The following is a 17336-nucleotide window of genomic DNA, read 5'->3' on the forward strand; positions in this document are numbered from 1 at the left end:
TATTTTTTAATATCCACTGGCTTAAAATATTTTTTAGATCAAAAGAGTTAAAGTTACAATTTATAATCTTTTAACTTTTAGTAGGGAAAGTAATTGTAATTCCTAATAATATATTTTCTACCTGTAAAATTTTGTCTTTATAGGATCTCGAACACCCATTATCATAATTCCTGCAGCTACCACCTCTTTAATAACCATGCTTAATGCAAAAGACCTTCTACAGGACCTGAAGTAAGTAATTTATTAAACTATCCTGTTCGTAGGACATTGAGATATCATTGGAAAATAGTAGTTACTGAATCAGTATTACTTATTTGGAGAAAACAAAATTTCAGTTTCTGTGCTATAGGCCTTACACATAGTATGAAACATAATTTTTCAAAACAGAATATATTCTTTTATATTTGAATCCTTTAGGGAAAGTTACAGAAACTTCTGGCTAAAGTCTTAATGAAAAAGGATACTATCATATTAACTTTTAATATGAATTGTTTTCTTTTGATATTTTTCTCTGAGAGAGCTTGAGGAAGTTCTAAAACTTCCTCAGTTCAGGTTCTCTCTGAATATTAGATGTTATACCCTAGTGAGAGTAAGTAGGTGGATAGGTGGCAGGCATAGTTATTTAACCTAGATAGCAGTGAAAGTTAAAGAAAATGACACCTATAAATGATGATAAAATTTCCACATGCTTAACTTTAAAAAATTTTTAATGTCTATTTTCCTTCTTCATTTCCTTATTAAAATGAATACAATCACAGTTGTACCCAGTTTGTTCTAATAAGCATGCATCATGGTTATTGGGCACAAAATAAATCTCTTCCATTCCCAACCACTTTCAGATTTAAAATTTAAGTAGTTTACATATATTTTCCCATAGCATTTCTTCTATTAATGAATATGAGTAGACATATCACTTTTAAATATTGTGACTATTTTTAAGTCTGTTTACTACTTCTTGGATTGGCTATAGTTTACAGAAGAAAGATGGCAATATAAAAATTGTTTTAAATAAGCTTCAGTGATATATACGTTAACAAGGTTTAAAATGAGCCATGTTTAAGTGATTTTCAGAATGCTATCAAGTTTTTTAGACACAGTGTTGCAAACAGTTTTTCCTCAGTAGATTTTTTTTTTTTTTAGTCATCCTCATTGTTAACATGGGTGACTATTTTATATATTCAGCTAAATACCATTGACTGATGTAGGATTTTAAGATAGTTCCTTCTATCAGAATGCGTTTTATGAAATAGGGGATAGAAAATGCAGGAGCTCAAAAATTGTAATACATACTGTTTCAGAGGATAAGAGAAATGCTGTGATCACTAGTTGGAGAGAAGGGGATTAACTGTATTCTGCTTTAATATTTTCATAGTATTTGTTACATTTTCATGGTACTTCTTACTAAACAAAAGCTGTCAAATTTTCCTGTTGTGTTACATGTATTATTTAATTTTGGTGTTTGTTAGGAATTTGGACTGTTGCTCACTAATCTTAATATGGTTTTATTCGAAGTGGTACTGGCTTAAAGGCGTGTCCTTCCAGGGTGATTTGTGATTGCCCTGCCAGGTGCTTCAAGAATATCTCGAGCCTTGAGTTGATTTTTGTGTTAATTCTTAACGTAAGGATTTCTAGCCCATCTTTGAATCAGACCCGAGTGACATTGGACCCTGGCTGACAAATTATCCAGGAGCCCCTTTTCTTCCCCTCCTCCAGAGATAGATCAAGATGGATATGCTTCCCCGACATTTGATTGGAAACAGTTTTTCCCTCTAGTTTAATCTTTCATTGATTGTGTGACTCTTCTGTGGCTCTAGTTCCAGTTCCTGTGTGGCCCTAGTTCCAGTTCCTCTGTGTCCTTTCCCTATGTAGTTGGTAAAAGCCAATTCTCAGTACTGCCTACACTTTCCTCATGGGCAATGCCTGTGTACTTTATTAGTCCTCAGCATTTTCTTTATTTGTAGCCCGTGACTGTTTTCTTTCTAGTCAGCATTTCAGGTATATGTTACATTGTATTTAGCATTTCCAGGTGTTTATGTATAAAGTTCCAGTTTCAGTAATGTAGTATACCAGATAGTATAACCCATTTTAGTAGGAAGTTGTTAGTCTGCCAAATGTAGTGAATTTCTTAATTCATGTTTCATAATTGTTTGAGTTGTACCTGAGGGGAATTAAAAATACAGACTATTGACTGGGCACGGTGGCTCACACCTGTAATCCCAGCACTTTGGGAGGCCAAGGCGGGCGGATCACGAGGTCAGGAGATCAAGACCATCATGGCTAACATAGTGAAACCCCGTCTCTACTAAAAATACAAAAAAAATTAGCTGAGTGTGGTGGCGGGCACCTGTAGTCCCAGCTACTTGGGAGGCAGAGGTAGGAGAATGGCATGAACCTGGGAGGCGGAGCTTGCAATCAGCTGAGATGGTGCCACTGCACTCCAGCCTGGGTGACAGAGTGAGACTCCATCTGAAAAAAAAAAGCAGATTATTTTATAAGCTGTTTGGCCACTTAGCTATAGATTGTTTGCAGTTGGGATACACTTGACATTAGAAATAAATTTTATGTTTTTCTAATCAGTGATGTTGATGCCTTAACTATGAGACAGGTTCAGATGAATTTAGTAATAACTCTCATTTGGGGAGATTGATGTGTATATTGAGTTTGTTCTTTCAACTAACATCTACAGAGCAATAACTAAAAAGTAAATTACTCTATAGATGAATGTACCACAAGCCCAACCTTCTAGGTGCTCACATGAGAGTGGCACTGGTTTGTCACTAGTTGCAGCTGCTGAGAAATGTGTTAGCACTTGTTGTAAAACTCAGTTTCAATGCCTTATTCTAAGTACAGTGAAAAATATACTGTCTTTTGACTCTGCAAATTTGAATCACATTCTGAAGATAGGTTCAGAAACAAATATGACCTCAACAGTTAGCCTTTAAAAGCTTTATCTAGCTTCTCTCACAAATTATGTGCTATTAGTGAGAATGTATATAATAGTGATTTCTCATAATATATAAACAACTTGAAATGTATTGTTTTCTACAACTTGAAACCTAAAAATGATACGCAGTATATCTGGTTTGACCCACTCTTATTCCTGAACAAAAATACAGATAGATAAAAGAAACTTAAAATCTATTTTAGCCTTAGGTTACCTCTGCCATTTAGTTGCAGAGCAGGAAATACAACCAGGTCTCCTGATGATCAGTTTAGTAGTGTTATTATTTGTACCGTGGAGATACCTAACAGACATTCAGATTAAGAAATTAAGTTTTTATACAATTATATGGAAATCACTTTTGGGGAAAGAATGAAATTAATACAGTTTTTTTGTTTTTTGTTTTTTTTTGAGACAGGGTCTCTGTCACTCAGGCTGAAGTGCAGTGGTGTGATCTTGGCTCTCTGCAACCTCTGCCTCCTGGGCTCAAGCAATCCTCTTGCCTCAGCCTCCTGAGTAGCTGGGACTACAGGTGTGTGCTACCACACCTGGCAAATTTTTGTATTTTTTGTAGAGACTAGGCTTAGCCATGTTGCCCAGGCTGGTCTCAAACTCCTGGGCCCAAGTGATCTGCTCGCCTTGGCCTCCTGAAGTGCTGGGATTACAGGGATGAGCCACCATGCCCAGCCTCAAAAAATTCTTTGAAACAAGTGAAAACAAAGATACAGTGTACCAGAATCTCTAGGACACAGCTAAAGCAGTATTAAGAGGAAAGTTCATAGTGCTAAATGCCTATATCACGAAGTTAGATCTCAAATTAACCACCTAACGTCATACCTGGAGGAACTACAAGAATAAGAGCAAACCAGTCCCAAAGGTAGCAGAAGAAAATAACCAGAATCAGAGCTGAACAAAATTGATATGTGAAAATCCATACAAAAGTTGGTTTGTATCCATACAAAAATCCATACAAAAGTAAAACCAAAAGTTGGTTCTTTGAAAGAGTAAGATTAATAGACTGCTAGCTAGATTAATAGAGAAAAAAAGAGAAAAGATCTAAATAAACACAATCAGAAATGACCAAGGGATATTACCACCAACTGTACAGAAATACAGAAAACCCTCAGAGACTATGAACACCGCTGTGCACACAAACTAGAATACCTAAAAGAAATGGATAAACTCCTAGAAACGTACAATCTCTCAAGATTGAATTAGGAAGGAATTGAAATCCTTAACAGACCAATAATGAGTTCCGAATTTGAATCAGTAGTAAAAAAAAAACCCTACCAACCAGAAGCCCCCCAACCCCAAACCAGACAGATTAACAGCTGAATTCTACCAGATGTGTAAAGGAGAGCTGGTACCAGCCCTACTGAAATTGCTCCAAAAGGTCAAGGAGGAGAGACTTCCCTAACTCATTCTGTGAAACCAGCATCATTCTGATACCAAAACCTGGCAGAGAGACAATTTAAAAACAAAAACAAAAACAAAACCTGCTGGCCAGTGATGAGCATAGATGCAAAACTCAACAAAATACTAGAAAATTGAATCCAGCAGCACATCAAAAAGCTAAAACACCCTGATCAAATAGGCTTTATCCCTGGGATGCAAGGTTCGTTCAACAAATGCAAACTAGTAAACATGATTCATCACATAAACAGAACTAAAAAAATTACATGATCATCTCAGTAGATGCAGAAGACGCTTTCAATAAATCCTAACAGCCCTTCATGTTAACCCTCGACAAACTACCCATCAAAGGAACATATCTCAGACTAATAAGAGCCGTCTATGACAGTCCTACAGCCAACATCATACTCAATAGGCAAAAGCTGGAAGCATTCCCCCAGAACCAGAACAAACTAAGAATGTCCACTCTTACCACCCCTATTCAACGTAGTACTGAAACAGGAAAGATTCCTTTGTCTCCCTCACAGAGCGTGCAATGGGGGTGTGGCTCCCTTCTTCAGTACCCTGCTGCTGAAACCTCTAGGGGAGCATACCAACGGGCAGGCTGTGGGGCTCAGACCCCACATAAGTGTCTAGGGGTGAATGTTTACAGCTGAAGCCCCAGTGGATGCGTGTTACAGGATGCTCTTTTGGTTTGCCCTATAGGTGACTTGTGTTAACCAGCTCAGACCCTCTACCTTACCACGAGGACAGAGGGATTGCTGTATCGCAGGGTTTCTTACCTTGGTGTACTGGAAGAATCCGATCACGTGGATTTGGAGAATGAGTGCAAGGTTTTATTGAGTAGAAGTAGCTCTCAGCAAATGGGGGAGCCAGAAAGGAGATGGTTTTCCCCTGGAGTTGGGCCTCTGTGGCCAAACTCTGCATCGTTCTGATGGCCTCTCGGCCTGCTGGTGCCTGTTGGTGTGCTCTTGACCACCAAGAGCTTGCTTGCTGTGTCTTCTTCCGCCAGTGTGTTCCTCACAACGTCCAGCCGCTTGTGTCTTCTTCTGCTGATGTGCTCCTCTTGACGTCTGGCTGCCTGTGTGTGTGCCCACTAGGGTCGGGTTTTTATAGGACCTGGATGGGGTTGTGGTGGGCCAGGCTGGTCTTGGAAAATGGAACATTTGGGTGTGAAAGCAGAAGTGCCTGTCCTCATGTAGGTTCGTGGGGGTGGAGCCCTAGCCAGGGACCAGGCTCTCTTCTACCCAGCGCTTGCCTTCCCCCATTCCGTATCATTTAGAGGAACCATGCTTTTGCTTTCCCAGTACTCCTGTATCAGTACTGGAAATACTAGCCAGGGGACTCAGACAAGAGAAAGAAAGAAAGAAAGAAAGAAAAGACATCCAAATAGAGATGCTTTCTATCTTCGTAGATAATATGATTCCATACTTAGAAAACCCCATAGTCTCTACCCAGATGTTCCTAGCACCGATAAACAATTTCAGTGAAATTTCAGATACAAAATCACTATACAAAAATAAGTAGCATTTCTATACACTAATGTCCAAGCTGATAGCCAACTCAAGAATGCAGTCCTTTTCACAATAGTCACACTCCCACATGCACACACACGCACACACAAAACACCTGGGAATACAGCTAAACCAGGGAGGTGAAAGATCTCTAAAACGAGAATTACAAAACCCTGTGAAAGAAATCAGAGATGACACAAACAAATGGAAAAACATTTCATGTGCATGGATAGGAAGAATCAGTATTGTTAAAGTGGCCATACTGCCCAAAACAACTTACAGATTCACTGCTGTTCCTAGCAAACTACCAAATTTCATTTTTTTCAGAAATTTGAACAGACTATTCTAAAATCTGTATGGAACCAAAAAGGAGGTAGAATAGAATAGCCAAAGCATCCTAAGGAAAAAGACCAAAGTTAGAGGCATCACACTACACAATATCAAACTATACAACAAGACTAGAGTAACCAAAACAGTATAGTACTGGTGCAAAAACAGACACACAGGCCGGAACAGGTTAGAGAATCCAGAAATAAAGCTGCCCACCAGCAACCATCTGCTTTTTGACAAAGTCGACAGGAACAAGCAGAGGGGAAAGAGCTCCTTAGTCAGTGATGCTGGGATAACTAGCTAGTCAAATGCAGAAGATTGAAACCAAACCCCTTCCTTTCACCATATACAAAAATCAACTCAGGATGGATTAAAAGACTTAAATGTAGGACCTCAAACTGTAAAAACCCTAGGAAAAAAACAGGGCATGCCATTCTGGACATAGACCTTGGTAAACATTTTATGACGAAGTCTTCAAAAGCAAATGCAGCAAAAACAAAAATAGACAAATGGGAGCTAAACCAAAAAGCTTCTGCCCAGCAAAAGACACTGTCAACAGAGTAAACAGACAGCATACGGAATGGGAGAGAATATTTTCAAGGTGTATGCATCTGACAAAGATCTAATACCCAGAATTTATAAGGACCTTAAGCATAAAACAAACAGTCCCATTAACTGAGCAAAGGACCTGAACAGACACTTCTCAAAAGAAGATATACACATGGCCAACAAACATAGGAAAAAAATGTTTAACATCACTAATAATTAGAGATGCAAATCAAAACCACAATAAGATATCATCTCACATCACACCAGTCAAAATGGCTATTATTAAAACATTAGAAAATAAAAGATCTTGGTGAGGTTACAGAGAAAAGGGAATGCTTATGTGCTGCTGGTGGGAATGTAATTTACTTCAGCCACCGTGGAAAGCAGTTTGCAGATTTCCCAAAAAACTTAGAACTACCATTTGATCTAGCAATCTGATTATGGATATATACCTCGAGGAATATAAATCTTTCTACCAAAAAGACACATGCACTCTTAGGTTCATTGTGGCACTTTTCACAATAGCAGAGACATTGAATCATCCAAAATTCCCATCAGTGGTGGATTGGATAAAGAAATCTGGTACATATATGCCATGGAATACTATGCAGCCATAAAAAAGAACAAAACCATGTCCTTTGCAGCAACATGGATGCAGCTGGAAGCCATTATCCTAACAAATTAACACAGAAACAGAAAACCAAAAACCACAAATTAACACAGAAACAGAAAACCAAGTAGACATTGAGTACATGTTGTACACAAAGAGGGAAACAGAAGACACCAGGGCCTACTTGAGGGTGGAAGCTGGGAAGAGGGAGAAGATCAAGAAACTACCTGTTGTGTACCGTGCAGATTACCCTGGGTCATGAAGTAATTTGTATGCCATACCCCAGTGACATGCAATATACCTGTGTAACGAATATACCCGTGTGACAAACCTGCACATGTACCTCTTGAACAAAAAATGAAAGAACAGCAAAATAAAGAAATTGGGTTTTATTCTGGCCTTGACAGTAGCATGATAATAATCCAGAACAAAACAAAGTCTTCTACAAGATTCAAGGCCTAAGTCAGCATTATAATAATTATATTTTGTAATCTGAATGCTCTAATGTTGAAAATTTCCTGTTAAAAATTTTACTGGAAAACAGTTTTATTCAGCAACATAATTGATACCCAAAAGAAAAATGTGAATGCTCTGGCTTCTTTCTCAGTAAAGTAACAATGATAACCTTTTTATTTTATTTTTTTTTTTGAGACAGAGTCTCGCTCTGTCACCCGGGCTGGAGTGCAGTGGTACGATCTCGGCTCACTGTAACCTCCACCTCCCGGGTGCAAGCGATTCTCCTTCCGCAGCCTCCGGAATAGCTGGGATTACAGGCACGCGGCACAACGCCTGGCTAATTTTTGTATTTTTAGTAGAGATGGGGTTTTACCATGTTGGTTGGGCTGGTCTCAAACTCTGTGTGCATCGGCCTCCCAAAGTGCTGGCATTACAGGCGTGAGCCACTGTGCCCGGCTTAATGATAACTTTTAAACAAAGAAAAGCCCCTTCCCATCCAAAAAAACTATACTGCTTTTGACTGATTCAAAGTGAGAAACCAATTTGCAGTATTTGTGGATTTCAAATTTCATTAAATGTAGAATTGAATTTTAAGTGCCTCCAACTTAAGTAGCTTTCTTTACAAAATCTAGGTATCCTGGCACATAGAAGTATATTCATACCTGAATTCTTTTTTAAGAAAAATTTTAGTACTTTTGAATAACAAAATATTCATTGATCTTTTTTTTTTTTTTTTCATTAATAGTATGGCTTTTATAGTAAAGTTTAGTATTCTGGCAGATGTGAGTTTTTTTATTGCATATGTCATCTGATGAGATTCCTCAAATAATTTACAATTGTGTGAACAAGATATACTTTTGGTCCTTGAAATAGATTTGATAATATGACAGAAACTGTCAGACTCACAGAAATGGATTACATTAACTGCTTCTAAAAATTGTTTAGTTTTTGTATGAGCTTTCCACCTTTTAGTCAATAAACATGGTTTTTCATGATTTATAATCTGAAATATATGCGTTTTTTGGTGATAGTTTCTGTGTCTTGCAGTCTGTCTCTAGTCTTTACAATTAAATTATGATTTCCTCAGAGACAAGGGCTTGTTATTTTATTGTTACTTGTAGCTACATTGTTTAAAACAGTGTTAGCCAAATAATGAGTACTAAGTAAATAAAGAAAAAGAAAAAGCTGAGGGAGCACATTGAGACGAGAAGATTGGAGGATGGGGGACTTGTATACCTGAAATTTAAAGTTTGACTTTGTATATCTGTGTTTATGCAACCTTTGAATTAATTTATTACATTTATCTCCAAATTGAAATACCTTTTGTGATATATAGTAGTCATGTCCACACCTGGGACTCGATTTTAGTTCCCACGAGGCTTCATTACACTTGGTATTGTCTTGTTTTTTCGTTTTGTTTTTTGCATTTACTGTAATTTTTAACCCATTTTATGATTTGTGAATTTGGCATTATCCAATCTCACAAATTTTAGTAATTGACAAGTTTTTTAAAAAATAGACATATTTGGCTGGTTATACAAAATTTACAGTAAGTTTGTGGAATGTTAAAAAAATGTCTTTTCATTCTGCATTCTCAAGAACCTTTCCCGTGTTGTTCATCTGAATGTATTACAAATCTAATAAACACTGTTTTATAGCAGAAAATAGTGAATAGTGCAAGAAATCACAAAGTAAATTTTAGTGTCATTCTCTTTAGTCTTGTTTACTATAGAGAAACCACACAAACAGACTACCTTCTTAGGATAGACCATACCTGATGTTTCTTACAAGTTTAAAACACTCCCTTCATTGTTTAACACCTCATTGCAACTGACATCTCCCCTACAGTTTGAGTCAGCTGGAGGCTTTGCTATGTAATTAATGCATAATTGAAACCTCCTCCACACAATTATGGTACTGGCTGTAACTCATAGCTCAAGTTGGCACAGATTCTATTTGGTTTTATGTAAAATTGAGGATTCTTTAGTTTTGTATCCCTTCAACAAGTAAATGAAGAAAAGAAAATAAAACCCATCCTAACGAACAAAATTAAGATTATATTACGGAAATATTTTTAAAAATACACTTTACATCTATAAACAGGATCTTGAAAGTTGTTTATTGGAACTGTAAGGTTATTTAAAATAAATGATTGGGTGTAACTTCCTGATTTTGGCCATGTTGGCAGCCACATGGGGCCGAGTTCCAAAGAGGAGAGATTGTGCGCAGGAGAAGCTCAAACGCTATGTAGAAGGTTCTCCTTATATCGGCCAAATACTAATCAGCACAGGCATGTGAGAAAAACTACATGAGGCCTGGGAAAAAGTCACCAGGAAAGAAACAGGCAGAAAAAGTACCGGAGCGTAGACTGGACTGAGAATAGTACTTGTTCCCAGCAGCCCCAGGGCAATGCAAAATGATACAGCCACTTTGGAAAATAATATAAGAGTTTGTTTTTTTCCCATCACATTGAAAATATTACTCCACTATCTTCTAGCTTCCTTTGTTTTGATGATGAGAAGTTAGTTGTTAGTGTGATAATCAGTCCTATGAGGGAAATCTGTTCCATGTGGTTATTTTAAAGATCATTTTAAATTTATCTGCTGTAGCTAGATGTGGATTTCTTTTTTATATATCCCACTTGGAATTTGTCAGAATTAAATCTGCATATTGGTGTTTTTCATCAGTTCTCAATGTCTTGGCCGTTTTGCTAATCTGTGAAATATGCTTTTTTTTTTTTTTTTTTTTTTTTTTGCGTATGTTCTGTTCCCCATCCCCCCTTTTTTCTCGCCTCTTTCTGGAACTTAAATGAGACATACTTTAGATCTTCTCATTCTGTCTTCCATGTTTCTTAAATGATTCCATTTTCTATCTCATTTTCTCTGTTGCCTGCATTTTTCATCAGTTCGTTACTTTTAATTTATAATTGTCTATTTCTTTGGCCACACCTTAATCTGATCTTAAGCCTATCCTTCGCACCTTAAACTTCAGATATTTTATATTTCAGTTTTTGTGATTCTGTTTAGTTATTTTTCAAACCATTATCTGTCTTTGTAATTCTTTTTTACTGTACATATTTGCAAACTTGGTTTATTTCATAAGCCTTGGTTTTTGGTAATTGTAGCATTTGGAGTCCTTAGTCATCTTCCTTTGAATGTTGTTTCATACTTGATAACTTGTTTCCTTGTGTGTTTAGTTTTTTACTGTTCTTTTGTTGTTGTTGTTGTTGTTAATTTACTCATTTACTGTTCATTTTCCTTGGAATTATTTTCTGTAGAAATTCTTTGATCTCCAAGTGAATATGAGACAACTCCAGAGTAGATGTGCATCTGTGTCTGTTAAGCACCTGGGAGCATTACCAATCTAGCATAACTTTAAATTAAATTCTCTATTGGAGGTTTTAAATATCTAGATACTGTTGTTCTTGCTGCAAATTCAAATGAGGTCAGTTTTACCATTTGAGATATTTGATTTTCCTTGCAATTGTCAAATAAGGGTTAGGGTCAGGGTTGGGGTTGTGGGGGAAGAGGGTGAACAGTGAGTTTATTTCTAGTTTACCATTGTGTTGAACTTAACCCCTGAGTCTCAGCTTTATAAGGGAAGGAACTCTTATTTTCTGCCTTGAACAGAATTTAGACTTATTTTCTATTTCAGGAGCGCAGTGAAATATGGTGAAAAACCAGGCTTAACTTTAATTGGTTTGCAAATCCAATGGATAGCAGTCTGCAGTGTTATTCTTACTTCTTTGAGTTCCTCTCTTTTTACTCGGTCTTTGGCCTAAGTATTTTTTATACCTTGCCAGCTAGCTCAGATATACTTTTAAGATTTTTTTTTCTTTTTTCCTTTGTTTGTATTGATACATAATAGACCCACATATTTTGAGGTATATGTAATATTTTGACACATTCTTATGTGATGAATCAGGGTAATTAAGATATATACTACCTTAAACATTTATCTTTATGTTGGAAATATTCAAATTATTCTTTAATAGCTCTTTTGAAATATACCATAAATTATTGTTTACTGTAGTCACTCTATGGATTTGTTGAAAACTAGGTCTTATTTCTTCTACGTGTATTTCTGTACCCATTAATGAACCTCTCTCTATCTCCTCCACTGCCCCACCCTTCCTGGTCTCTGATAACTACCAAACTGCTCACTTCATGAGATCTACCGTTTAATTGGTTTTATTTTGGAATTATTGTTGCAGTTACTTAGGGGATCTGTCATATTATACCAGAAATAGAATAAAGTCATAGTTTCTAAGGGTCATAATTTGTTAGTGTTTACTCAATGCCATTGTTCCATATATATATGAAATATGCATTCATGCACATATATGAAATATGCATTCGTGCATATACATATATGAAATATGCATTCATGCATATGCATTCATACATGTACATACCTGAAATATGTATTCATATATGTACATATATGAACGCAATTGTCATAATTTCCAAATGGTGGTCTCAGAGCTCTTAGAAAACTTACATGGTTTTATGAAAACAGTTATTTCAGACCAATTTTTTAGTTCAACCAGTGTTTTGAGAATGCTGAATGTTTTTTTTTCTATTGATTTAAAGATTTATTATGTTGCCTAAATTTATCTTTTTAACTTTTGTCTTTAAAAAAAATTTATTTCCACAAGTTTTTGGGAAACAGGTGTTATTTGGTTACATGACTAAGTAATTTGTGAGATTTTGGTGTGCCCGTTACCCGAACAGTGTATGTTGAACCTGATTTGTAATCTTTTATCCCTCACCCCCTTCCCACACTTTCTCCCTGTATCCCCAAAGTCAATTTTGTCATTTTTATGCCTTTGCATCCTCATAACTTAGCTCCCACTTACGAACGAGATCATTCAATGTTTCGTTTTCCATTCCTGAGTTACTTCTCTTAGGATAATAGTCCCCAATTCCTTCCAGGTTGCTGCAGATGCCATTAATTCCTTCCCTTTTATGGCTGAGTAGTATCCCACGGTATATATATACACTGGTTTCTTTATCCACTCACTGATTAATGGTCATTTAGGTTGGTTCCACATTTTTGCAATTGTGAATTGTGCTGCTGTAAACGTGTGTGCAAGTATCTTTTGTATAATGACTTCTTTTCTTCTGGGTGGATACCCACTAGTGGGATTGCTGAATCAAATGGCAGTTCTACTTTTAGTTTTTTAAGGAATCTCCACACTGTTTTCCTTAGTGGTTGTACTAGTTTACATTCCCCCTAGCAATGTGGAAGTGTTCCTTTTTCACCTCATCAAATGCCAACATCTATTATTTTTTGATTTTTTGACTATGGCCATTCGTGCAGAAGTAAGGTGATAATTTCATTCTGGTTTTGATTTACATTTCCCTGATCATTAGTGATGTTGAACATTTTTTTCATGTTTCTTGGCCATTTGTTTATCTTCTTTTGAGAATTGTCTATTCCTGTCCATAGCCCACTTTTTCATGGGATTGTTTGTTTTTGTCTTGCTAATTTGAGTTTGATGTAGATTCTGGATATTAGTCCTTTGTCAGAGGTATAAATTATGAAGATTTTTCTCCCACTCTGTGGGGTAACTGTTTGCTGACTATTCCTTTTGCCTTGCAAAAGCTCTTTAGTTTAATTAAGTCTTGACCATTTATCTTTGTTTTTATTGCATCTGCTTTTGGGTTCTTGGTCATGAAATCATTGCCTAAGCCGGTGTCTAGAAAGGTTTTTCCTGTATTATCTTCTAGAATTTTAATAGTTTCAGGTGTTAGTCCTTGAAGTGTTTCAGGACTTAAGTCCTTGACCTATCTTGAGTTGATTTTTGTATAAGGTGAGAGATTATCCAGTTTAATTCTCCTACGTGTGACTTGCCAATTATCCCAGCACCGTATGTTGAATAAGGTGTCCTTTACCCACTTGATGTTTTTTTTGCTTTGTCAAAGATCTGTTGGCTGTAAGTATTTGGGTTTATTTCTGGATTCTCTGTTTTGTTCCATTGGTCTGTGTGCCTGTTGTATACCAGTACCATGCTGTTTTGGTGACTATGTCCTTGTAGTGTAGTTTGAAATCAGGTAATGTGATGCCTCCAGATTTGTTCTTTTTGCTTAGTCTTGCTTTGGCTATGTGGACTCTTTTTTGGTTGCATATGAATTTTAGGATTTTTTTTTTTAGTTCTGTGAAGAATGATGTTAGTATTTTGGTGGGAATTGCATTGAAATTGTAGATTGCTTTTGGCAGTTATGGTCATTTTCACAATATTGATTCTACCCATCCATGAGCATGGGATGTGTTTCCATTTGTTTGTGTCATCTATGATTTCTTTCAACAGTGTTTTGTAGTTCTCCTTGTAGCGATCTTTCACTTTCTTGTTTAGATATATTCCTAAGCATTGTGTGTGTGTGTGTGTGTGTGTGTGTGTGTGTGTGTGTGGATTTTTTTTTTCTTTTTGCAGCTATTCCAAAAGGAGTTGAGTTCTTGATTTGATTCTCCGCTTGGTCACTATTGGTGTATACGAGAGCTACTGATTTGTGGGCATTAATTTTATATCTGGAAAGTTTGTAGAATTCTTTTATCAGTTCTACAAGCTTTTGGAGGAATCTTTAGGGTTTTCTAGGTATACCATCATATCCTCAGCAAACAGAGACAGTTTGACTTTTTCTTTACCAATGGATGCCCTTTATTTCTCTCTTGTCTGATTGCTCTGGTTACGACTTCCATTACTATGTTGAAAAAAATGAAGAGAGTGGACATTTTTGTCTTGTTCCAGTTCTCAAACAGAATGCTTTAAACTTTTCCCCATTCAGAGCTACGTTAGCTGTGGGTTTGTCATAGATGGCTTTTATTGCATTGAGGTATGTCCGTTGTCTGCCAATTTTGCTGAGAGTTTGAATCATAAAGCGATGCTGGATGTTGTCAGATGCTTGTTCTACATCTATTGAGATGATCATGTGATTTTTGTTTTTAATTCTGTTTATGTAATGTATCACATTTATTGACTTGTGTATGTTAAACCATCCCTGCATCCCTGGTATGAAACCCACTCGATCATGGTGGTTTATCTTTTTGATACGTTGTTGGATTGGGTTGGACGTACTTTGTTAAGGATCTTTGCATCTATATTCATCAGGGATATTGGTCTGTAGTTTTCTTTCTTGGTTATATCCTTTCCTGGTTTTGGTTTTAGGGCATTACAGGCTTCATAGAATGATTTAGGGAAGATTCTCTTTCTCTATCTTGTGGAATAGTGTCAAAAGGATTGGTACCAATTCTACTTTGAATATCTGATACAATTCAGCTGTGAATCCTTCTGGTTCTGGATTTTTTTTTTTTTTTTTTTTTTGGTTGGTAATTTTTAAATTACCATTTCAATCTTGCTGCTTGTTGTTGGTCTGTTTAGAGTATCTAATTCTTCCTGATTTAAGGTAGGAGGTTTGAATCTTTCCGGGAATTTATCCATATCTTCCAGGTTTTCTAGTTTATGCTTGTAAAGGTGTTCATAGTAGCCTTGAATGATATTTTGTATTTCGGTGGTATCAGGTGTAATAGCTCCCATTTTGTTTATCTTTTCAAAGAACAAGCTTTTTTGTTTCATTTGTCTTTTTTTTTTTTAATTTTTGTTTCAATTTCATTTAGTTGTGCTCTGATTAGGATGCTACATGTAAAGCAGCACACTAGTTGATGTGCCATATATCTGAGTGATTGGCTTTGCCTCCAAGAAAACTGTTGTCCAGGTCTGGCGTGGTGCCTCATGCCTGTAGTCTCAGCACTTTGGGAGGCTGAGGTGGGAAGATGGCTTGAGCCCAGGAGTTTGAAGTTTGAAACCAGCGTAAGCACCCCTCAGCAAGACCTCGTTTCAAAAAAAAGAAAGAAAGTTGCAAGAATAGAAACCTGAAGTCTGGTAGGAAGATAACAGGCTTTGTAGGTTGTCATAGTAATAATTTAAACAGCCCACTGTAAAATTGTAAAAAATTGAATTCTACTTTGAATAAAGAAGGTAAATTCATAGTGAAATACATACGGCTTTAGAATTAAATAAATGCCTAAATATAGAGATATATTTAAAGTTCTGTAGGCTAGGAAGCAAAAAGTATAACATTTGTCATATTTGAATTTCGGATGCATTTTTACCTTTTGGATGTTACCTTATAGACAGCTGTATTATTATATATTGATAGGCCAGAAGTGATTTGTTCAAATTTCTTGTTCAAGAGGAGGCATAGAAATAAAGTACTGTTGTTTGTTATTTAAGGCTTAAGTCTGGGTAGTACTTGATAGACTTAAATTTTGCCCTCTTTAACATCCTAAGTTGTATTCCATCTGGTCATTGCTGCAATTAGCTGAAGCTTCTAAGCTGAGAGTGGAGTTGTAATGGAACAGGATACATTGACAGTTGACCTAGGGTAGCTGAATTGATAGTGCTGTAATATATAGCACTTTGATCACATTCTTTGTTAAGTTTAATTAGTTCTAGAGTATTATATACTTTATTAATTCCAATATACACAGTTATTTTTCATGATTTAATATCTCTGAAATTGTAATATGTCATATGAATGATGGTATCTTAGAGTTGCTGTGGCTAGGTGGCAGTCCTGACATAGTTTTTATTACTGGCACATGCACAAAATAGTGATGGCAATTCATAGTTTCATCAGATCTGTGAGGTATGTGCATAGATGGTACTATATATGTTGAATTTAAATGTGGTGCAAAATATCTTCAAAAAACATACGGTGTAATTTATCATTGAAACAGTTATTATGGAGGAACGAAGAGAGAGGACTCACACTACCTGATTTCAAGACTTAATATCAAGCTGCAGTAACCCACACATTGTAGTGATGATGTAAAGATAGTTAGATGAATGAAAATAATGGAGATTGCATAAATGGGCCTATACTAGTTTCGACAAAAACGTCAATGCAATTCAATTGAGAAACAAATGCCTTAGCAATAAATGGTACTGGAACAATTGGATAAATATATGGGTGGAGAGGAATGATTCTCAGCCATTACCTAACACCATACACAAACATTTTTTAAGGTAGATTATATACACAAACTTAAAAGCTAAAACTGTAAGGCTTCTAGAGTAAAGCATAATAGAATGTTTTTGTGACTTTGAAATAGTGTTTTTTGTTTTGTTTTTTAAAGAGTGAACCATAAAAAATAATTTTTAAACTTCTGTTCATCAAAAGACACCATTAAGAAAATAAAAAGGCCAGCCACATGCTGGGAGAAAATCTTTTCATTGCACATTTCTAACAAAAGATTTGTATCAAGAATCCTGTGTGTCAATATTTTTAAAAATCCAATTAAAAATAAGCAAGAGATAATGATACTCCACAAAAGAAGGTATACAAATGGTCAATCAGCACATGAAAAAAATTCTCAGTATCATCAGTTGTTGAGGAAATAAAAATTAAAATGATGTTGAGATACTATTTCACATACCCATTAGAAAGACTAGAAGTCTCATACATTTTTAGTGGAAGTATAAAATGGTTCAACTGCTTTGGAAAACTTCTTGGCAGTTTCT

The 17336-nt window shown here is 36.1% G+C and overlaps 1 protein-coding gene across 1 annotated transcript in view; it reads left to right on the forward strand.

The window, feature by feature from the left end:
* Window positions 1–17336, forward strand: part of CDC73 (cell division cycle 73) — a 137933-nt gene that overhangs the window by 95815 nt on the left and 24782 nt on the right. Inside the window, exon 13 of the mRNA XM_023203404.3 lies at window positions 144–231. Within this exon, the coding sequence (XP_023059172.1) occupies window positions 144–231 (88 nt within the window). The remainder of the gene's footprint in view (window positions 1–143; window positions 232–17336) is intronic.

Source organism: Piliocolobus tephrosceles, chromosome 1, assembly GCF_002776525.5.
Source record: "Piliocolobus tephrosceles isolate RC106 chromosome 1, ASM277652v3, whole genome shotgun sequence".
Taxonomy (NCBI): Eukaryota; Metazoa; Chordata; class Mammalia; order Primates; family Cercopithecidae; genus Piliocolobus; species Piliocolobus tephrosceles.